General features: G+C 46.6%; 1 protein-coding gene across 1 annotated transcript in view; it reads right to left on the reverse strand.

The window, feature by feature from the left end:
• Positions 1-20,477, reverse strand: part of LOC109735658 (uncharacterized) — a 41,207-nt gene extending 20,730 nt beyond the window's left edge. Inside the window, exon 1 of the mRNA XM_040389738.2 lies at positions 19,183-20,477. Within this exon, the coding sequence (XP_040245672.1) occupies positions 19,183-20,477 (1,295 nt within the window). The remainder of the gene's footprint in view (positions 1-19,182) is intronic.
• Between the last annotated feature and the right edge of the window lie 4,596 nt (positions 20,478-25,073).

The raw sequence follows: 25,073 nt of genomic DNA on the forward strand, positions 1-25,073 counted from the left end.
GTGCCCCCCTGCCCCCGTATATAAAGGAGCAAGGGGGAGGCAGCCGGCCAAGGGGAGAGGCGCGCCATGGGGGGGGGGTCCTACTCCCACCGGGAGTAGGACTCCTCCTTTCCTTGTGGGAGTAGGAGAAGGGAAGGGGGAAGGAGAAAGAAGGAAGGGTGCGCCCCCCTTCCCTAGTCCAATTCGGACCAGACCATGGGGAGGGGTGCGGCCACCTTTTGAGGCCTTTCTCTCCTTTCCCGTATGGCCCATTAAGGCCCAATACGAATTCCCGTAACTCTCCGGTACTTCGAAAAATACCCGAATCACTCGGAACCTTTCCGAAGTCCGAATATAGTCGTCCAATATATCGTTCTTTACGTCTCGACCATTTCAAGACTCCTCGTCATATCCCCGATCTCATACGGGACTCCGAACTCCTTCGGTACATCAAAACTCAATAAAATTGTCATCGTAACGTTAAGCGTGCGGACCCTACGGGTTCGAGAACTATGTAGACATGACCGAGATACGTCTCCGGTCAATAACCAATAGCGGGACCTGGATGCCCATATTGGCTCCCACATATTCTACGAAGATCTTTATCGGTCAGACCGCATAACAACATACGTTGTTCCCTTTGTCACCGGTATGTTACTTGCCCGAGATTTGATCGTCGGTATCTCGATACCTAGTTCAATCTCGTTACCGGCAAGTCTCTTTACTCGTTCCGTAACACATCATCTCGCAACTAACTCATTAGTCACAATGCTTGCAAGGCTTATAGTGATGTGCATTACCGAGTGGGCCCAGAGATACCTCTCCGACAATTGGAGTGACAAATCCTAATCTCGAAATACGCCAACCCAACAAGTACCTTTGGAGACACCTGTAGAGCACCTTTATAATCACCCATTTACGTTGGGACATTTGGTAGCACACAAAGTGTTCCTCCGGTAAACGGGAGTTGCATAATCTCATAGTCATAGGAACATGTATAAGTCATGAAGAAAGCAATAGCAACATACTAAACGATCGAGTGTTAAGTTAACGGAATGGGTCAAGTCAATCACGTCATTCTCCTAATGAGGTGATCTCGTTAATCAAATGACAACTTATGTCTATGGCTAGGAAATATAACCATCTTTGATTAACGAGCTAGTCAAGTAGAGGCATACTAGTGACACTCTGTTTGTCTATGTATTCACACATGTATTATGTTTCCGGTTAATACAATTCTAGCATGAATAATAAACATTTATCATGATATAAGGAAATATATAATACTTTATTATTGCCTCTAGGGCATATTTCCTTCAGTACGGTGTGGTGGCATGTCCGAAGAGGCAGCACGCGTCTCCAGGGTGTGGCCCCCCTCACGGACGGCGATGACACAGTAGTAGACGTTCTGCGGTAACGATGCGGCGTGAATATTATTAAATACTCGGAGCGCGATAAAATCATGAGTTTTTTACACGACGTGGGCACATGTGCTATGGGACTGATGGTAATTTTTCATAATTTTTGGTGATGGAGAAGTATCTGATAAACTTCCCTCTCCGCGGATTGCTCTTCGCGTGTCTACGACTGTGGCCGGCGGCCTCCGGGGGCTAGCACATGCCGCCAAATCTTGCGTAGGCGGCCTCTCACAAGTCTGGAACTGTTGTGGCAGTTGCAAACGCCCGACCCGCGTCTCCGGGGTGTGCCCCCCGTCACGGACGGCGCCGCCGGCGGCACCTGGAGGGGGGAAACGGACGCGTCGGGTCTACACGGATGGGGTCTTGCTGTGGCTTTGGCCCGGATGTTGCTCCAAAGTGTTCCGATGGGCTGACCTAACACAACTAGGTGGAGAGTTCCACTGGTCAAAGCCCGTCCGTGCAAAGTCAAAGGGCTAGATCCCGTGGTCAAACGCTACAGGGTTAGGCGGGACGGGGCCCCTGGGGGGTAGCAATGCCACCGGAGCATCGCACCGGGCCCTCATACATGCCGTACGGTGTGGTGGCATGTCCGAAGAGGCGGCACGCGTCTCCGGGGTGTGGCCCCTCTCATGGACGGCGATGACACAGTAGTAGACGTTCGGCGGTAACGATGCGGTGTGAATATTATTAAATACTCAGAGCGCGATAAAATCATGAGTTTTTTACACGACGTGGGAACATGTGCTATAGGACTGATGGTAATTTTTCATAATTTTTGGTGATGGAGAAGTATCTGATAAAGTTCCCTATCCGCGGATTGCTCTTCGCGTGTCTACGACTGTGGTCGGTGGCCTCCGGGGGCTAGCACATGCCGCCAAATCTTGCGTAGGCGGCCTCTCACAAGTCTGGAAGTGTTGTGGTGGTTGCAAACACCCGACACGCGTCTCCGGGGTGTGCCCCCCTCACGGACGGCGCCGCCGCCAGTACCTGGAGGGGGGAAACGGACGCGTCGGGTTTACACGGATGGGATCTTGCTGTGGCTTTGGCCCGGATGTTGCTCCAAAGTGTTCCTATGGGCTGACCTAACACAACCGGGTGGAGAGTTCCACTGGTCAAAGCCCGTCCGTGCAAAGTCAAAGGGCTAGATGCCGTGGTCAAACGCTACAGGGTTAGGCGGGACGGGGGTCCTGGGGGGTAGCAATGCCACTGGAGTATCGCATCGGGCCCTCATACATGCCGTACGGTGTGGTGGCATGTCCGAAGAGGCGGCACGCATCTCCGGGGTGTGGCCCCCCTCACGGACGGCGATGACACAGTAGTAGACTTGATCTACACGGATGGGATCTTGCTATGGATTTGGCCTAGACTTGGTGTGTCATCTCGCGATGACATGCACTAACATGGAGAAGCAGTTATTCACCATGGACTACACCCTCTCGGTGCCGATCAACGCCCTAGACTGTCGGGGCCACCGGAGGGGTGCCGGTCTCTAGAACCGGGCGAGGCCCATCATTTGAAAAAGAAAACACAAGACGGTAATTATGATGTGCTAAGGTTGTTTGCCAAGCATGGAAGAGAACAACAAAAAAAGTATAATACATATTACGGAGAATGCACAAGAAGGATGCTTTACCGAGAGTTCCTCTCGGAAAATGCGGCCATTGCCGAGTGCTGCTGGACGACCCTCGGTAAATTCTGTCGGTGCGGCTCTCGGAAAAGCCCCCGAGATCTAGGTTAAGACTTTTACCGAGTGTCGTTAAAAGTTGGCTCTCGGAAATGTTTCCCGCGGGGACTTATGCAAAATTTCCTCCTCGCGCGCGCTCACTTCTCTCTTCTCTCTCTGTTTCTCTCGCCCCCGCCCCCTCTGTCCGCCGCCGCCCCTTAGTGCCGCCGCCCCATCCGGCGAGCTCTGCCGCCGCCGCCTCCGCCGCCGCTGCCACCGGGAGTGGCTCCCCCGACCCCTCCACCTCCACCGAGCCCCCCCATCGCCACCTCCACCGAGCTCGTCCACCGCCACCATCTCGGCCAAGCTTCACCGAGCACCACCGGCGCAGCATCCCCTCCACTGAGCTCTACCTCGTCCGGCATCCACCTCCCCCGCCGCCCCCCTGCCCGTTGGTGAGCCCCTACTCAATCTCGTTTTTTAATAAAAGGGGTTTCCCCCTCTCCATTACAACAAAAGGTGTATATATATGCATAGTGAATAATGTGTGTGAGTGTGTGCTTTGTATGTGTGTGTGTCAGCGAGTGATGTTGGTGTATGTGTGCATATATAATGAATGGTTTTTTTATATTTAGGTGTGTATATATGTGCATATATAATGAATGGTGTATGTGAGTGTGTGTGTGGGAGAGCGGTGCTATTGATGTGTGTGTGTGTGTGCATGTGTGAGTGAGTGTGTGATGTGTGTGTATGGATATGTGAGTGTGTTTGTGTGTGGGGGTGTGTGAGTGAGTGTTATTGATGTTTGTGTGTTTGACATATGATTGACACAACTTCATTCTTTCATGCAGGACATGCATCTATTTTGACAATAGATAGAGTGAATTCCGTTGCACGCTTCAAGGGTAATCTCTTCCCGTTCATGTGTAGGTTTTCATTATTTGTAGATCACCTCAATAGTCGCGTAACCTAGGTGTCTCCCGTTCGGAAGGGTTGTATCTATAAATATGCAAGTCTTTGCATATTTATAACCTCAACTCTTTCGAATTGTCCACGTTTTCCATGGACAACCCGAGGATGTGTAGGCGGGTCGTTTTCATGATGTACTTAGATCCGAGACAGAATTTCGACAGTGTCTCCTTGTTGTTCTCTAGATACACATCCTCTTGGCTTATTGCTGAGACGTGTATTTGGAGAACAACGGGGAGGTGCTGCCGAAATTTTGTCTCGGGTCGGAGTACGTCATGAAAGCGGACCCAGCCTACACATTCTCGGGTGGGATTAGGACCTATCTTTACCTATTACAAGCTCAGTGCATGTCGTAAAACTTGATGGAACCACTTGTTACATAAAAAAATTATGTGCGTGTTTCACTTTATATCAGAGGATGGAAGAACGTGAGTGGATGTACACCGGACATCCCAGCATGGAGGGTATGACCCCTGAGTGGAGGTCGAAGACCAATGATTTCCTGGAATTAGTATTTGCTGGAGAAACGCCAGTTCGTGGAATTTGGTGCCCATGCACGGAGTGTGATAACCAGACTGAAAGAGATAAAATTACTATGAGTAAACACTTAGGCAAATATGGGTTTACGCCAGGCTATTACCGGTGGATCTTTCACGGTGAGACAGAACAATCCAGGGCGGAGGTGGTGCGACAACGCACCGGCGAATATGATACTCGGATTGAAAACCTGTTAGATGACATCCGCCGTGCGGATCCGCGGGGGGACCAGAACTCCGAGGAGCCGCCGGAAAGCCCTGAAGAGTATCATGCAGCTTTGTTTGCGGCACAAAAACCCCTTCACGCCCATACAAAGGTTACTCAACTAGATGGCATTGCACGCCTAATGGCCCTGAAGGCAAACCATAACATGAGTATAATTTGCTTCAATGAATTATTGTCAGTTATTGCTAGCCTGTTGCCTAAAGAAAATATATTGCCAAAGAACATGTACGAGTCGAACAAAATCCTCGGTTCACTTAAGATGTCGTATGAGCAAATACATGCTTGTCCAAACGGATGCATGTTATTTAGAAATGAACATAAAGATACGAATTATTGTGTCAAGTGCAAATCCTCTAGGTATATTGAGGTAATAGATGATGATGGTAGCAAGAGGCAGCTCACAATTGCCGTCAATATCCTTCGATATCTTTCATTCACAGAAAGGATCCAGAGGCTTTATATGACCGAGGAAACTGCCCAATATATGAGATGGGCCGCCGAAGGGAAGATGTACAATACAAAAAAGATGCAACATCCACGGGATGGTCAAGCATGGAAGAAATTTGTTGAAATTCATAAGAAAACAGATGACTGGAAGAGTGTAGCTGTTGGGATAACAACCGACGGGTTCAATCCATATGGTTTGATGGCTGCCATATACAGTTGTTGGCCAGTATATGTTATCCCCCTGAATCTGCCCCCTGGCGTTTGCATGCAACGACATCACATGTTCCTGACGTTGATAATTCCAGGTCCTAACTATCCCGGGAAGCATATGAGTGTGTATATGGAGCCATTGGTGGACGACTTACTTGTTGCTTGGAACAACGGGGTCCGGACATATGATGCCGTTTCAAAGAAGCACTTCAATATGCATATCTGGTACCACACATCGCTACATGACCTACCGGCATGTGCGATATTTTGTGGTTGGTGAGTAAAGGGGAAGTGGCCTTGCCCAGTGTGTCGAAAGCGTGACTTTCATTTGGCTGGCTAAGGGTCACAAGTATGTATGCTTTGACCAACATCGGCAGTTCCTTCGTCTTGATCACCCATACAGGCAAGACGCTATGCACTTCCAAAAAGGTGTTATTGTTGATGACCCGCCACCACCTATTATGACCGGTGCCCAGCTTAAGGATGAGTTAGATGCTCTCGAGGAAAAGCTCGATGGGAAAGGTTTTGTGGGATATGGAGAGACACACCAGTGGACTCACATTCCAAGCTTATGGAGGCTCCCTTACTTTAAAGATCTTCTACTTCCACACAACATTGATGTAATGCACACTGAAAAGAATATTGCGGAGGCCTTACTCGGCACGCTCCTCGACACCGAGAAGTCAAAGGATAACATTCAGTCTAGGATCGATCAAGCCAAACTATGCAACAGGCCAAAATTAAATTTGGTGCCTCGTGCAAAAGGTAATTCTTGGAAGAAGCCACCAGCCCCTTTCACCCCTTCAATGCCCCAAAGGAAGGAAATTCTCCAATGGATTGTGAACAACTTGTACTTCCCTGATGGATATGCAGCTAATATCATGAGGGGAGTGAATATGGCTACAAAGCGAATAGGAGGCCTCAAGGGTCATGACTACCATGTATGGCTTGAGCGGATAATGCCTCTGATGATTCGAGGGTATGTCAGAGAGGATATTTGGTGAGTGCTGGCGGAGTTAAGCTACTTCTTCCGTCAGCTTTGTGCCAAAGAACTAGATTATGAAGTGGTTGCAAAGTTGGAGGAACAAGCACCTGAGTTGCTATGCAAGTTAGAGATGATATTTCCGCCAGGTTTCTTTAATCCGATGCAACATATGATCTTACATCTCGCGTATGAGGCTAGAATGGGAGGACATGTGCAGTTCCGATGGCAGTATGCACCTGAACGGGAGTTCAAGCATCTTCGTGGGAAATGTAAGAATAAAGCCCGCATTGAAGCCTCCATAGCCGAGGCATACCTGAACGAGGAGGTGGCCACGACCACGACAAAGTACTATCATGACAGTATTCAGACTAGGTTAAATCCAGCTCCTCGTTACAATGAAGAACCCACCAGTAATGTTTCCGACCTTAGCCTCTTCGAAGGCCAAGGTGGCAAAGCAAGTGGACCGAAGCCCAAGAACTTTTCACCTACTGAGTGGTCGACTATTATGATCTATGTCTTGACCAACATGGAAGAAGTGCAACCATACATAAAGTAAGTGTAGAACACCTTTATTGACAACTACTCACTAGTCTTGAGTTCTAACTCGAATTCTTCCTATTGCTAGGGAATTCCAGAATGAATTCTGGAAGCTACCACGGCCTCCTAGCGATGAAGAATCAGCAGACCTTCTTGAAGATACCAATGCTGATGGCGGTTTCATTTCTTGGTTCTCAAGAAAAGTAAATTTTCTAACTTTATGTTACTTCAAGTTGATCTTACTTGCCTGTAATGCTTCCACTAATGAACCAGACAATCTCCTATTAATCTTGTAGGCATATCAGGAGGTTGATATGGACGCCAAAGTGAGAGAAGTAGCCAAAGGTTTTGAATACGAGGCCAAGTCATTTAAGGCTTACGACATGAATGGGTATCGCTTCCACACTGATAAACACACGCGTGAGAGGCCCAACTGAAGGTTAATAAATAGTGCGGTCTATTGTCTAGGGATAGATGGACGTCACTACTATGGAACCATCGAAGAAATTTATGAGTTGCAGTATTGTGGTTTACAAGGAGTGAAGCCCATCGTATTCAGATGCAGCTGGCTCAATCCTGAGAAAGTGAGACGAACCCCTAGTATTGGCTTTGTCGAAGTTGAACGAGCATCGAAATATGCAGGAAATGATGTCTATATTATGGCTCAACAGGCTACACAAGTGTTTTTTCTCCCATACGCGTGCACATCTACGGAATATATCGATCTCTTGAAGTGGGATGTCGTGTACAAGGTACCCCCGCGTATCAAGGTACCTACACCAAACCAGGACGATTAGCATATAAACCCTAACACATATGAGGGAGAGTTCTTTCAAGAAGCAGACACTGACGAAGACAAAGATGATGCAAAGGAAGATGATGGCGTGCATCATGGACATGATGCTATGGAACATGTGGTCATGGATGACATGGAAGTAGATAATGCAGAGGACGAATACGAGGATGTTTCTGACCCTCGAGATTTGGCATTACTTATGCGATGGCACATGGGGCTAGATGAGGATGAGGGCCCCCCTGAAGACTTCGAGGATGAATGTATGAACGGGCGTGATAGCGATGATGAAAGCCCTGATCCAAATGTTGCACCTAATATTGACCCTTATTTCTAACAACTCCATGTAATCGTGTGAGAACTCTATGTATGTGTGTCACAACTCTATGTATTCATGTGTGTAACAACTCTATGTATTCGTGTGTGCAACAACTCTATGTATTCGTGTGTGCAACAACTCTATGTATTTGTGTGTGTAACAACTATATGTATTATTGTGACAATTCCATTTATTCTTCATATGTGATATATTTATTGTATTTACATCAAGTTGTATCATCTGTACTAACTGGTTTGTTCTTCTTCGTATCAGGTGATTGAAACATGACAGGTAGCAAGAAGATTCCAAAGGAAAGTTTGAAAAAAGTGAATGATGCTCGACCGGTGAAAGCAGTTGCCGCTCCTTCATCGGTTCCACAACCGCCAAGAAGGCCAAAGGATTGGCGGGTCTAGACACCCGTCCGGCAAAACGTGCGAAACAATGTCGAGTACCACGCGGGGGAGGACTAGGAGGCGGACGAGGAGGGGGAGTAGGTGAGGCAGGAGGAGGAGGCGGACGAGGAGGGGGAGTAGGTGAGGCAGGAGGAGAAGGCGGACGAGGAGGGGGAGTAGGTGAGGCAGGAGAAGGAGGCGGACGAGGAGGCGGACGAGGAGGGGGAGTAGGTGAGGCAGGAGGAGGAGGCGGACAAGGAGGGGGAGTAGGTGAGGCAGGAGGAGGAGGCGGATGAGGAGGCGGACGAGGAGGGGAGTAGGTGAGGTAGGAGGAGGAGGCGGACGAGGAGGGGGAGTAGGTGAGGTAGGAGGAGGAGGCGGACGAGGAGGTGGACGAGGAGGGGGAGTAGGTGAGGCAGGAGGAGGAGGCGGACGAGGAGGGGGAGTAGGTGAGGTAGGAGGAGGAGGCGGACGAGGAGGTGGACGAGGAGGGGGAGTAGGTGAGGCAGGAGGAGGAGGCGGACGAGGAGGCGGACGAGGAGGGGGAGTATGTGAGGCAGGAGGAGTACGTAAAGCAGCCCGGAGTAGAGCACCTCTTTCTTCTCCTCGACCCTCTGATGCAGTGCTTCACCGTACTCAGGAGGAGGAAACAGAGGATGGGGATGAGGCGTGTGAGGAGGAGGACGAGGAGGATTTTGCGGAGGAGGTGGTGGAGGATGAGGAGGAGGAGGTGGTGGAGGACGACACCGCCGAGAGGAGGCTGGTTGTTCGTCAAGTTTCTGAGGGTGGGGATGGACCCTCACGGGTGACAGAGCACCACGAGGTGAGCGGTTCGCAACAGAGCGGTTCGACTATCAGCACTACTTCCGGAGGGAAAGTGTGGCTGTGTGGTCCTTCAAAGCTTCCAAGACGTCCATATGTGCATAGAGACGTGTTGATTAAACCAATGGGAGAGAAGTAAGTGGTTATCTCGACTCATCCCATATAAATTGTACCTTTTTTCATTTCCTCGCATATAATATGACTTCACTCTTCAAAATGCAGAAGCTTAGTAAAAGGTAGTGAGAGGCGTCTGCCACGGTCGCCGAGTGGCATCATTGGGGGGTCTTTGTAGGTTAAATTATCCTGGACTGGTCACTTTGCCGAACGGTATCATTGAGCCAGCTTGGTCATGGGATCACTACAAACTTGCACCGGATTTCCTGGATATGCGTCAGAGGGTTTAAGATAACAGAGCCATGCGAGTGGTCAACGATTTCTGGGTAAGTCCTTTCAAACACCTAAATGTCAATACCAAAAGGTTTAAATTTTCCATAGTCATGATTTAACCCTTCTCACATGTATGCATGTTTGTAGGATTTCTATACATGCGTTGAGGGTCAGAAGGATCGTGCAAATGTGGTGGTCGAGAATATTGCCAAGAAACTAGTCCACGACATGCACTATGAGGAGCGCGTCCGGTTAGTGGTCAAGTATCACGCGGACTATCTCAACCATAGGATTTCCAAATAGGAGGCTCGAGGGACGCATCTTTCACGGGACAATTACTTCAAGGCAAGTGACGATGGATGCTTGCTATTCCCTACATTGCAAAATTAGAATCCTTACTAAGATGTATTTGTTTAATTTACAGGTGATTCCTCGGTGGTGCGCTGACAAACGTCCGTGCTGGGAGAAGATCGTCGAACGGTGGACAGATCCAGGGTGGCAGGATGAACACAAAGTAATATCTGAACGGCGTAAGTTGATGGGGGGTCGAGGACACAAGGCAACCTCACCATCCCAGGTGTCGTCTCAAAACATGTAGGCAACCACATCCTTTCCATCATGTTCTCTTTCATTTGTGAGCATTACCTTGATTGTTTGGATCGCTTTCTTTTGCAGAAAGAAGACACTGGCAAGGATATCACTTACTTCGAGGCATGGACCATCAAACGTACCAAAGACAACAAGGACAAGGACCCTCTCCACCCGGAGAGGGACTGGATCAGCTCTAAAGCCCGGTCAGATGGAGAGAACTACAGCAAAAAATTGAAGGAGACGTACGGGCCTGACGCTGATCCTCACGTGCTACCGTTTGACCCTCTTGTGGCCATTGCCGCGGCAGGCGGTAGACCGAATGGCCGGATGGCGGTTCACCTTGATTCTGTCATAACCTCCTCCCTTCCGAGAGTCAACACGCTCCGTGCTATGAGTACTGGCTCTATCCTATCGTAGAGCGTCACGTACCACATTCCGTGAGCATTATTGAGGATTTTCAGGTCAGTGCTTCTTCATTGATCCTTCATGGTCCTGCATATTTGCATTTCAACATGAATGACATTTGCATTGCCATATTGTAGACTCGACTGATTGATACCGAGAAAGAACGAGATGAAAACCGGGCCAAGCTGAAGGCACAAGATGATCTAGTGAAGTCTTTACAACATATGGTGGCCAATCTTTATTCCATGCAAGGCCAACCAGTGCCAGAGATGCCACCGACGCTAGAGTGGAACATGTGAGTTTCGTTCAAACTATTTCTATCACCATTTTCGGCATTACCATATGCATTCATCTCACTATTGGGTCAATCCATCACAGCTCAACCCATCACAAGGGTCGAACAATGTTCCGGTAGTTCCACCTCAAGTTGGTGGAGTTGGAGCAGCAAAGGGAATGATGCCTTCTAATGTTGATGTTATCACTCCGGTTGATGGAGTTGGGGCAGCAAACGGAATGATGCCTTCTAATGTTGATGTTATCACTCCGATCTCCAAAATCGCGTGAACTTCATGTTATGTTATGTTTGAAACTGTTCCTTGTATGTTGAGAACTCTTGCATCTTGAGACTTGTAAACTTGTGGTAGTCGAGTGTCTTCACTACTATTTCACCTTTTATGCACTATTGCTTTTATGTGGAATGCTTTTCAGAATCATTGCTTCTTTTGTTCAATGATGCCTATATGTGACATGTTCTATGTGTGGTGAACTATATGATGCTGATGTATATGTTTCGCTGCAGGAAAGAAACAGAAACAGGAAAAAAAGGCTCCTGGGCACACCATTACAGAGGGTGGCTCTCGGTAATAACTGTGAAACTGGACCATAATGCACCCTTTACCGAGAGGCCTCTCGGTAAACATGTACCAACCAGTAGAACCTGACACTTTACCGAGAGGCCTCTCGGTAAAGGTAATAACCTGTGGTGCCCCTGACAACTTTACCGAGAGTGGCTCTCGGCAAAGAAGGCCCTCGGCCTGTTCGCCTGGTCCCACATGTCAGGAGCTGACACGTGTCAGCCACCTACTGGGTGGCTTTGCCGAGAGTGGCTCTCGGCAAAGATGACCCTACGTAAGAGAAGCTTCCAGGAGGCCACGAGGTAGGGAGGCGCGCCCTCCACCCTCGTGGGCCCCATGTTGCTCCACCGACGTACTTCTTCCTCCTATATATACCTACGTACCCCCAAACGATCAGATACGGAGCCAAAAACCTAATCCACCGCCGCAACCTTCTGTACCCACGAGATCCCATCTTGGGGCCTGTTCCGGAGCTCCGCCGGAGGGGGCATCCATCACGGAGGGCTTCTACATCATCACCATAGCCTCTTCGATGAAGTGTGAGTAGTTTACCTCAAACCTTCGGGTCCATAGTTAGTAGCTAGATGGCTTCTTCTCTCTTTTTGGATCTCAATACAATGTTCTCCCCCTCTCTCGTGGAGATATATTCGATGTAATCTTCTTTTTGCGGTGTGTTCGTTGAGACCGATGAATTGTGGGTTTATGATCAAGATTATCTATGAACAATATTTGAATCTTCTCTGAATTCTTTTATGTATGATTGGTTATCTTTGCAAGTCTCTTCGAATTATCAGTTTGGTTTGGCCTACTAGTTTGATCTTTCTTGCAATGGGAGAAGTGCTTAGCTTTGGGTTCAATCTTGCGGTGTCCTTTCCCAGTGACAGTAGGGGCAACAAGGCACGTATTGTATTGTTGTCATCGAGGATAACAAGATGGGGTTTTTATCATATTGCATGAATTTATCCCTCTACATCATGTCATCTTGCTTAAGGCGTTACTCTGTTTTCATGAACTTAATACTCTAGATGCATGCTGGATAGCGGTCGATGAGTGGAGTAATAGTAGTAGATGCAGGAAGGAGTCGGTCTACTTGTCTCGGACGTGATGCCTATATACATGATCATACCTAGATATTCTCATAACTATGCTCAATTCTGTCAATTGCTCAACAGTAATTCGTTCACCCACCGTAAAATACTTATGCTCTTGAGAGAAGCCACTACTGAAACCTATGGCCCCTGGGTCTATCTTCATCATATTAATCTTCCAATACTTTGTTATTTCTTTTGCTTTTTACTTTGCATCTTTATCACAAAAATACCAAAAATATTATCCTATCATATCTATCAGATCTCACTCTCGTAAGTGACCGTGAAGGGATTGACAACCCCTTATCGCGTTGGTTGCGAGGAGTTATTTGTTTTGTGTAGGAAAGAGGGACTCGCGCGTAGCCTCCTACTGGATTGATACCTTGGTTCTCAAAAACTGAGGGAAATACTTACGCTACTTTGCTGCATCACCCTTTCCTCTTCAAGGGAAAACCAACGCAGTGCTCAAGAGGTAGCAAGAAGGATTTCTGGCGCCGTTGCCGGGGAATTCTACGCAAAAGTCAACATACCAAGTACCCATCACAATCCCTTATCTCCCGCATTACATTATTTGCCATTTGCCTCTCGTTTTCCTCTCCCCCACTTCACCCTTGCCGTTTTATTCGCCCTCTCTTTTCTGTTTGCCTCATTTTCGCTTGCTTGTCGTTATGGCTAGTCCTCTATCTTCTCCGTTGTCTCCCGAGAATGAAGTTCTAAATTTTAAGCAAAGGGAGGGAGAAAATCTAAAAGATGCTTGGTATAGAATTTGCAATGCTCAAAATAGATCTACCAGGAAGCAATCTACTTCCGTTCTTCTCCGCAATTTTTATGTAGGTGCTAATCCATAGTATAGATATATCCTTGATACCATTACCGGAGGGAATTTCTTAGGTAGCCATACTTTTGATTCCTATAATGCTATGATAGATTTGTTTGGCTCACCCCCTCTTTTGGTTAATGGAACTATGTTAACTTTGGAGCATGTAATGCAAAGGCTTGAAATTATTGAAAATAAGGTTGCTACCGTAGAGTTAATTGAAAATTTGGATAAAAAGATCCACAATCGAATCTCTCAATATGGATCTAAAGTAGGAGTCACTTTGAAAAATATTAAAGAAAAGGAACCCATAGTTAATGAGAAAATAAATCAGGATTCCACTAGGATCGATAAACTTGAAGATATCATTACCAACTTGGGAACCGCTTTTTCTTCCGTAAAGAATACTCCAAGTCCTACTACTAAAATTTCCAAGCTTATGTATGTTCCTAAAAATAAGGGTGAATCCTCTAGTAAGGAAACTGCGGATCTCAAATCTATAACTATTCATCCCAATCTTGTTGCTATCATTAAGGAACCATTTGCTACAAATGAATTTTTCGATCTTGTGCCTAAAAGTTTGATAATTACTAAAAAGAAGGAAATTTCTAAGGATGATAGATGTCTCATTTAAGAATTGCCTACCAAAGATGGCAATACCTAGATCTATCCTTGCTTTTATGCCTAGCTAGGGGCGTTAAACGATAGCGCTTGTTGGGAGGCAACCCAATTTTATTTTTTGTTTTTTTTGCTTTTTGCTTCTGTTTAGGAATAAATATTTGATCTAGCCTCTGGTTAGATGTTTTTTTATGTTTTAATTAGTGTTTGTGCCAAGTTAAACCTATAGGATCTTCTTGGATGATAGTTATTTGATCTTGCAGAAATTTCCAGAAACTTTCTGTTCACGAAAACAATTGTTAAAAATCACCAGAATGTGATAAAATACTGACTCAAATTGCTTCTGATCAATAAACAAATTGCCTAGGCCGTCCTATTTTGGATGATTTTTTGGAGTTCTAGAAGTTTGCATTAGTTACAGATTACTACAGACTGTTCTGTTTTTGACAGATTCTGTTTTTCGTGTGTTGTTTGCTTATTTTGATGAATCTATGGCCAGTAAAATAGTTTATAAACCATAGAGAAGTTGGAATACAGTAGGTTTAACACCAATATAAATAAATAATAAGTTCATTACAGTACCTTGAAGTGGTCTTTTGTTTTTTTTTCGCTAACAGAGCTCACGAGATTTCTGTTGAGGAATGTGTTGTGAAGTTTTCAAGTTTTGGGTGAAAGATTTTGATGGATCATGGAACAAGGAGTGGCAAGAGCCTAAGCCTGGGGATGCCCATGGCACCCACAAGATAATCTAAGGACACCAAAAAGCCAAAGCTTGGGGATGCCCCGGAAGGCATCCCCTCTTTCGTCTACTTCCATCGGTAACTTTACTTGGAGCTATATTTTTATTCACCACATGATATGTGTTTTACTTGGAGCGTCTTGTATGATTTGAGTCTTTGCTTTTTAGTTTACCACAATAATCCTTGTTGTACACACCTTTTTAGAGAACCATACATGATTTGGAATTTGTTAGAACACTCTATGTGCTTCACTTATATCTTTTGAATTATATAGTTTTGCTCTAGTACTTCACTTATATCTTTTAGAGCACGGTGGTGGATTTGTTTTATAGAAACTATTGATCTCTCATGCTTCACTTAGATTATTTTGAGAGTCTTAAATAGCATGGTAATTTTCTTAAATAATCCTAATATGCTAGGTATTCAAGATTAGTAAAAACTTTCTTATGAGTGTGTTGAATACTAAGAGAAGTTTGATGCTTGATGATCGTTTTGAGATATGGAGGTAATAATATCAAAGTCGTGCTAGTTGAGTAGTTGTGAATTTGAGAAATGCTTGTGTTGAAGTTTGCAAGTCCCGTAGCATGCACGTATGGTAAACGTTATGTAACAAATTTGAAACATGAGGTGTTCTTTGATTGTCCTCCTTATGAGTGGCGGTCGGGGACGAGCGATGGTCTTTTCCTACCAATCTACCCCCCTAGTAGCATGCGCGTAGTTCTTGGTTTTTGATGACTTGTAGATTTTTGCAATAAGTATGTGAGTTCTTTATGACTAATGTTGAGTCCATGGATTATACGCACTCTCACCCTTTCATCATTGCTAGCCTCTTCGGTACCGTGCATTGCCCTTTCTCACATTAAGAGTTGGTGCAAACTTCGCCGGTGCATCCAAACCCTGTGATATGATATGCTATTTCACACATAAAACTCCTTATATCTTCCTCAAAACAGCCACCATACCTACCTATTATGGCATTTCCATAGCCATTCCGAGATATATTGCCATGCAACTTTCCACCATTCCGTTTATCATGACACATTCATCATTGTCATATTGCTTAGCATGATCATGTAGTTGACATAGTATTTGTGGCAAAGCCACCGTTCATAATTCTTTCATACATGTCACTCTTGATTCATTGCATATCCCGGTACACCGCCGGAGGCACTCATATAGAGTCATACTTTGTTCTAGTATCGAGTTGTAATCATTGAGTTGTAAATAAATAGAAGTGTGATGATCATCATTTAATAGAGCATTGTTCCCAAAAAAAGAAAGGCCAAAAAAAGAAGGCCCAAAAAAAAGAAATAAAAAGGGGCAATGCTACTATCCTTTTTTTCCACACTTGTGCTTCAAAGTAGCACCATAATCTTCATGATAGAGAGTCTTTTGTTTTGTCACTTTCATATACTAGTGGGAATTTTTCATTATAGAACTTGGCTTGTATATTCCAACAATGGGCCTCCTCAAGTGCCCTAGGTCTTCGTGAGCAAGCAAGTTGGATGCACACCCACTTAGTTTCTTTTGTTGAGCTTTCATACATTTATAGCTCTAGTGCATCCGTTGCATGGCAATCCCTACTCCTTGCATTAACATCAATCGATGGGCATCTCCATAGCCCATTGATTAGCCTCGTTGATGTGAGACTTTCTCCTTTTTTGTCTTCTCCACATAACCCCCATCATCATATTCTATTCCACCATAGTGCTATGTCCATGGCTCACGCTCATGTATTGCGTAAAGGTTTATAAAGTTTGAGATTACTAAAGTATGAAACAATTGCTTGGCTTGTCATCGGGGTTGTGCATGATGAGAGCATTCTTGTGTGACGAAAATGGAGCATGACTAAACTATATGATTTTGTAGGGATAAACTTTCTTTAGCCATGCTATTTTGAGAAGACATAATTGCTTAGTTAGTATGCTTGAAGTATTATTATTTTTATGTCAATATGAACGTTTATCTTGAATCTTTCGGATCTGAATATTCATACCACAATTAAGAAGAATTACATTGAAATTATGCCAAGTAGCACTCCGCATCAAAAAAATCTGTTTTTATCATTTACCTACTCGAGGACGAGCAGGAATTAAGCTTGGGGATGCTTGATACGTCTCCAACGTATCTATAATTTTTGATTGCTCCATGCTATATTATCTACCGTTTTTGACAATATTGGGCTTTATTATCCACTTTTATATTATTTTTAGGACTAACCTATTAACCGGAGGCCCAGCCCAGAATTGTTGTTTTTGCCTATTTCAGAGTTTCGCAGAAAAAGAATATCAAACGGAGTCCAAACGGAATGAAACATTCGGGAGCGTGATTTTTGGAGCGAACATGATCCAGGAGACTTGGACCCTACGTAAGAGAAGCTTCCAGGAGGCCACGAGGTAGGGGGGCGCGCCCTCCACCCTCGTGGGCCCCATGTTGCTCCACCGACGTACTTCTTCCTCCTATATATACCTACGTACCCCCAAACGATCAGATACGGAGCCAAAAACCTAATTCCACCGCCGCAACCTTCTGTACCCACGAGATCCCATCTTGGGGCCTATTCCGGAGCTCCGCAGGAGGGGGCATCCATCAGGGAGGGCTTCTACATCATCACCATAGCCTCTCCGATGAAGTGTGAGGAGTTTACCTCAGACCTTCGGGTCCGTAGTTAGTAGCTAGATGGCTTCTTCTCTCTTTTTGGATCTCAATACAATGTTCTCCCCCTCTCTCGTGGAGATCTATTCGATGTAATCTTCTTTTTGCGGTGTGTTTGTTGAGACCGATGAATTGTGGGTTTATGATCAAGATTATCTATGAACAATATTTGAATCTTCTCTGAATTCTTTTATGTATGATTGGTTATCTTTGCAAGTCTCTTCGAATTACTAGTTTGGTTTGGCCTACTAGATTGATCTTTCTTGCAATGGGAGAAGTGCTTAGCTTTGGGTTCAATCTTGCGGTGTCTTTTCCCAGTGACAGTAGGGGCAACAAGGCACGTATTGTATTGTTTCCATCGAGGATAACAAGCTGGGGTTTTTATCCTATTGCATAAATTTATCCCTCTACATCAAGTCATCTTGCTTAAGGCGTTACTCTGTTTTCATGAACTTAATACTCTAGATGCATGCTGGATAGCGGTCGATGAGTGGAGTAATAGTAGTAGATGCAGGCAGGAGTCGGTCTACTTGTCTCGGACGTCATGCCTATATACATGATCATACCTAGATATTCTCATAACTATGCTCAATTCTGTCAATTTCTCAACAGTAATTCGTTCACCCACCGTAAAATACTTATGCTCTTGAGATAAGCCACTAGTGAAACCTATGGCCCCGGGTCTATCTTCATCATATTAATCTTCCAATACTTTGTTATTTCTTTTGCTTTTTACTTTGCTTTTATTTTACTTTGCATCTTTATCACAAAAATACCAAAAATATTATCCTATCATATCTATCAGATCTCACTCTCGTAAGTGACCGTGAAGGGATTGACAACCCCTTATCGCGTTGGTTGCGAGGAGTTATTTGTTTTGTGTAGGTACGAGGGACTCGCGCGTAGCCTCTTACTGGTTTGATACCTTGGTTCTCAAAAACTGAGGGAAATACTTACGCTACTTTGCTACATCACCCTTTCCTCTTCAAGGGAAAACCAATGCAGTGCTCAAGAGGTAGCAGCCACCTAGTGGGTGGCTTTGCCGAGAGTGGCTCTCGGCAAAGATGGCCCTCGGCATGTTCGCCTGGTCCCACATGTCAGGAGCTGACATGTGTCAGCCACCTACTGGGTGGCTTTGCCGAGAGTGGCTCTCGGCAAAGATGGCCCTCGGCATGTTCACCTGGTCCCACATGTCAGGAGCTGACACATGTCAGCCACCTACTGGGTGGCTTTGCCGAGAGTGGCTCTCGGCAAAGTTGGCCCTCGGCCTGTTCGCCTGGTCCCACATGTCAGGAGCTGACATGTGTCAGCCACCTACTGGGTGGCTTTGCCGAGAGTGGCTCTCGGCAAAGATGGCCCTCGGCATGTTCGCCTGGTCCCACATGTCAGGAGCTGACACGTGTCAGCCACCTACTGGGTGGATTTGCCGAGAGTGGCTCTCGGCAAAGATGGCCCTCGGCATGTTCGCCTGGTCCCACATGTCAGGAACCGCCGGCACCGTCTGCTTTCCGTTAGTTACTTTACTTTGCCGAGTGGTACTGTTTGGCTCTCGGCAAAGTCTTTGCCGAGTGCCCGTGTTCTGGCTCTTGGCAAAATCCTGTTTGCCGAAAAGGTGTACGCCGGGTGGCTTTCGCCGAGGGTGACACTTGGCAAAGGCTTTGCCGGCGGTTTTCGACCCTTTGCCGAGTGTCCGTGGAACTCGGCGTAGCCCAGAATTCCAGTAGTGTCTCTGTTCCCTGAAAGCCGACGACCACCAGCTCCTTCAGATGGCGGTGGTGGCGCGCAGTCGAGGGCGGCCGCGGCGTCTTCTGGCACGGCTCCTTCTCGGGTTTGGGAACATGGACGTGAATGCTCTCAAGCAATGGCGCTGCGTCGATGAGGAGGTGGGGCCCTGAGCCCGAGACGTCCCAGAAGGAAGGCACGTCCGCAATCAGCAGCCTCCTGACGTTGGCCATTTGACATACCGGATTCTTCAGGGCGATCCACATACCTGGCCCGGCAATCCGCAGGGCGAGGTCCGTCATGCCGACGGCGCCTTGAAAGAACCGCATGAGGATGGCAGAGATGGTCTCCAGCTTCGAGTTGTACCGGAAAGAAGAACCTTCCCGCTGATCAACGGAGAAGACGAAGCTCGCATGCTCGAGGCAAGGGGAGGCGGCGGAGCTCAACAGCAGGGTGGCGTGCAAAACAGTGAGGCTCTGGAGCTTCGGGAGAGAGCGGATCTCAACTAGCATCAAGGGGCCGTCCACGAGCAGCTCCCTGATTCCTGACAGTGCAAAGGCTTTGCTTTTGTACCCGCAGTGGATGAGGTGCAGAATTTGCAGCTGCGGGCACGCGGCAATCGCCCTCCGGTAGACGGCCGCCGGCGTTGATCTGGGCAAATCTTGCAAGATGAGCGTGGTGAGCGCAGTGAACCCCTCAAGCGGCGGGGGCAAGCAGTTGGCGAGCTTGAGGCTTTGCAGGCGAGACTCGCCTGGCTTTCTGCTGATGCGACCATGGGGGAAATCGTAGGCCGGCGGCGTGTTCACGGTCCGCTCGGTCGGCGTGGCAACGACCACGAGATCCTGGACGCCCCAGGAATCGACGGCGTCCACTATAAGGCTGTTGATGCAGGCCGAGGTGCTGTCTTCGAAGATCTCGAGCGATAGCCGGTTCACACGCCGGTGAAGTCCGCTGGCCAAGAGGCTCCGGACAGAGGCGACCATGGAGCGCATGGCGCGGCGCTGGTACCGCCCGGCGATATCCTCTAGCTTTCTGGCATTCTGGGCTAGTCGCAGCGATCTCGTGGCTTCGCGGCGGCGGAGGAGGCATCGGCGGTAGCGCTGTGGCAGTGTGTCGGTCGCTTTGAGATCCAGCGCGGTGAGCTCCCGGGGGAGGTGAGCCCAGCGCTTGGAGAGCGCCGCGGCGCCGTGTGCGGTGCGGCTGTCGAGACGGTGCAGGATAAGGAGGAGCAGATCGTCAGGGAGCGCGCTGAGGCGGTCATTGCCGCAGGCCCGCCGGCGACGGAGGAGATCCTTCCGAGTCATTGGAGATTCAGCAGGAACGAAGCTCCTGTGAATTCGTGGATCGCAACGGGAGTAGAGGATGGGGAATCGGGGACGGCGACCTTGCTCCGCGAGACTGCGACGTCTTGTCTAGGGTTAATGGGATGCGCTTTAGCCTAATTTCGGACGGTCGCCGGCCGGACGTCGGACTTGGAGAGCGCGAGCGAGATTCCGTCGAGGCAAGGGGCTACCGTCGTCGGACGATCTTGCTTGTTCTCACCCGCACCAGCGCGCTGGAGATATTCATGTGCAGCTGCAGGGCTTTGCTGGGACGGGAGGCGCGGGCGGTGCGGCGGTGGCGGTGCGCAGCGGAAGGAAGAACGATCCGTGGAGCAGACCTGGTCCTCTGGGCCGGCCCACCCTTAAACTTGCCTGGCACGGCAAACTGGCCGCAACGGGCGGCGCCGTGTGAGGGAGCGCCATATTGCCCGGCCCAGCTCGTGGGAGGCCTCAGACTCGTTTTTTTCCCCTGTTTTTCTTTCACTTTTTTGTTTTCTACTTTGCTTTTTCTTTTATTTGTTCACATCCTTATACTCCTTCCATTCCTAAATATAAAACCTTTTAGAGATTCCACTATGAAATACATAGGAATCTATATAGACATATTTTACATTGTAGATTCACTCTTGCTTCGTATGTTCTCTAAAAGGTCTTATATTTAGGAACGGGGTATTATATTACAAAAAACCACTCTACATAAAAAAATAAAAAATGTTACTCTAGCATTTGAAAAATCTTAAATATGTATGTTCCTTACATCTACGGAAAAGTTATCCAAAAAATATAAAACGTGTATGAAAAAAGCTGATAATGTATTTTAAGAAATGTAAATCAGCAGTTTGAAAAACAAATTGATCATGCAACAAAAAAATGTTAAACATTTATCAGAAAATATTTCTGATATATGCCAAAAATATACAGTGTGTATGGAAAAAGTAGACCTCATATACAAATTATTTTAAAGAATGATAATCATCTATTTAAAAAATGTTAAAGGTGTACAAAAATATGTTCCTAATGTATACGAAAAATGTACAACGTGTATTAAAACAATTGAACATAAAAAATTGATACAAAAATGTTAATCATACATTTCAATAATGTTAAACATGTATTAAAAATGTTCCTGGGATATATTGAAAATGTACAATGTGTATGAAAAAAATAGTCATGAAACACATTTTTATTAAAATTTTAGTTGTATATTTAAAAAAATATTAAAGGTGTAAAAAATGTGCGTGATGTATAGAAAAAAATGTAGAACATGTAGTTAAAATGTTGAAAAGAAAAACACATTTTTATTAAAAATTTAGTTGTCTATTTAAAAAATGTTAAAGGTGTAAAAAATGTGTGTGATGTATATAAAAAATGTTGAACGTGTATTTAAAATTTAGAAAAGAGAAAATGTGATAGTGTATCAAAAACAGTTTAATCATATATTTTAAAGATTTTAAATATGTATTTAAACATGTTCCTAAGAGCATCTCCAGCCGTTGGCCCCCCCAGGACGCATAAAAATCGCCCCCTGGAGGCGAGCCGACGATACAATCGGCGCTGGGGGCGGTTTTGCGTCCAGCCGTCGCCCCCAGGCGCCGATATTGGCTCACTTTTCGGCCCACTTTCGGCGAATAAAGGGCCCGTATGGGCGAGAATAGGCCCATATTCGGCGTGATTCGTCGTGGCTCGGCGTTCAATTATCAACATAAATATTTTTTATCACATAGTTCATCACAGAAAATCAAATAGTTCAACAAAATAGTGCAACAACAAATCGTTCAATACAAATTATATAGTTCAACAAATAAAAACTCATATTTCATCACACGTCGCGCCCGGCGTCGCCCTTGAGCCTCCATAGGTGCTCCACCAGATCCTGCTGCAGCTGATGATGCACCTGTGGGTCTCGGATCTCCTGACGCATACTGAGGTAGGCAGTCCAGGTTGTCGGTAGCTGGTGATCAACTTCGGCTAGAGGACCCTGCCTGTAGTATGGTTCAGTGTCAAACACTGGGTCTTCTTGCTCGCTCTTGATGATCATGTTGTGCAAGATGACACAGCAAGTCATGATCTCCCACATTTGATCTTTCGACCAGGTCTGAGCAGGGTACCGAACAACAGCAAATCGAGATTGGAGCACACCAAAAGCCCGATCGACATCCTTCCTGCAAGCCTCCTGACACTTGGCAAAGTAGGACTTCTTGCCTCCTGGCACAGCGTTTGAGATAGTCTTCACAAATGTAGACCATCTCGGATAGATGCTATCAGCTAGGTAGTACCCCTTGTTGTAGTGCCGCCCATTAATCTCGAAGTTCACTGAAGAAGAATGACCTTCAACAAGCTTGGCAAAGACAGGGGAGCATTGCAGCACGTTGATGTCATTGTGAGTTCCTGGCATACCAAAGAAGGAGTGCCAAATCCAGAGGTCCTGTGTGGCCACCGCCTCAAGTACCACACTACAACCTCCTTTGGCGCCTTTGTACATCCCCTGCCAAGCAAATGGGCAATTCTTCCATTTCCAATGCATGCAGTCGATGCTTCCAAGCATCCCAGGGAATCCTCTTGCTGCATTCTGTGCTAGGATCTGAGCAGTGTCTTCCGCATTGGGTGTTCTCAAGTATTGCGGTCCAAACACTGCCACCACTGCCCGACAGAACTTGTAGAAACACTCTATGCTGGTGGACTCGGCCATGCGCCCATAGTCGTCGAGTGAATCACCGGGAGCTCCGTATGCAAGCATCCTCATCGCTGTCGTGCACTTCTGGATCGAGGTGAATCTAAGTTTGAAGGAAATATGCCCTAGAGGCAATAATAAAGTTATTATTTATTTCCTTATTTCATGATAAATGTTTATTATTCATGCTAGAATTGTATTAACCGGAAACATAATACATGTGTGAATACATAGACAAACATAGTGTCACTAGTATGCCTCTGCTTGACTAGCTTGTTGATCAAAGATGGTTATGTTTCCTAGCCATAGACATGAGTTGTCATTTGATTAACGGGATCACATCATTAGGAGAATGATGTGATTGACTTGACCCATTCCGTTAGCTTAGCACTTGATCGTTTAGTATTCTGCTATTGCTTTCTTCATGACTTATACATGTTCCTATGACTATGAGATTATGCAACTCCCGTTTACCGGAGGAACACTTTGTGTGCTACCAAACGTCACAACGTAACTGGGTGATTATAAAGGTGCTCTACAGGTGTCTCCGAAGGTACTTGTTGGGTTGGCGTATTTCGAGATTAGGATTTGTCACTCCGATTGTCGAAGAGGTATCTCTGGGCCCACTCGGTAATGCACATCACTATAAGCCTTGCAAGCATTGTAACTAATGAGTTAGTTGCGGGATGATGTATTACGGAATGAGTAAAGAGACTTGCCGGTAACGAGATTGAACTAGGTATTGAGATACCGACGATTGAATCTCGGGCAAGTAACATACTGATGATAAAGGGAACAACATATGTTGTTATGCGGTCTGAACGATAAAGATCTTCGTAGAATATGTAGGAGCCAATATGGGCATCCAGGTCCCGCTATTGGTTATTGACCAGAGAGGTGTCTCGGTCATGTCTACATAGTTCTCGAACCCGTAGGGTCCGCACGCTTAACGTTAGTTGACGATATAGTACTATGAGTTATGTCTGTTGGTGACCGAATGTTGTTCGGAGTTTTGGATGAGATCACGGATATGACGAGGAACTCCGGAATGGTCCGGAAGTAAAGATTGATATGTGGATAGTAGTGTTTGATCTCCGGAAAGGTTCTGGAATCCATCGGAAGGGGTTCCGGATGTTTCCCGAAATGTTTGGGCACGAGAACACTTTATCTGGGCCAAAGGGGGAAGCCCACGAGGTTTTTGGAAAGCGCAAAAGGAAGTTTTGCGGGGTCCAGGGGCCAGACGCCAGGGTCCCTGGCGTCTGGGTCCAGACGCCGGGAACCCTGGCGTCTGGCCCTAGAGTCCGAGAAGGACTCTTGCCTTTCGGGTGAAACCGACTTTGTGGAGGCTTTTACTCCAAGTTTCGACCCCAAGGCTCAACATATAAATAGAGGGGTAGGGCTAGCACCCAAGACACATCAAGAAACACCAAGCCGTGTGCCGGCAACCCCGTCCCCTCTAGTTTATCCTCCGTCATAATTTTCGTAGTGCTTAGGCGAAGCCCTGCGGAGATTTTTCTTCACCAACACCGTCACCACGCCGTCGTGCTGCCGGAACCCATCTACTACTTCGCCCCTCTTGCTGGATCGAGAAGGCGAGGACGTCACCGAGCCAAACGTGTGCAAAACTCGGAGGTGTCGCGCTTTCGGTACTTGGATCGGTCGGATCGTGAAGACGTTCGACTACATCAACCGCGTTGATATACGCTTCCACTTATGGTCTACGAGGGTACGTAGACAACACTCTCCCCTCTCATTGCTATGCATCACCATGATCTTGCGTGTGCGTAGGAATTTTTTTGAAATTACTACGTTCCCCAACAGTGGCATCCGAGCCTGGTTTATGCGTAGATGTTATATGCACGAGTAGAACACAAGTGAGTTGTGGGCGATACAAGTCATACTGCTTA

This window comes from Aegilops tauschii, chromosome 5 (genome assembly GCF_002575655.3).
Source record: "Aegilops tauschii subsp. strangulata cultivar AL8/78 chromosome 5, Aet v6.0, whole genome shotgun sequence".
Lineage (NCBI taxonomy): Eukaryota > Viridiplantae > Streptophyta > Magnoliopsida > Poales > Poaceae > Aegilops > Aegilops tauschii.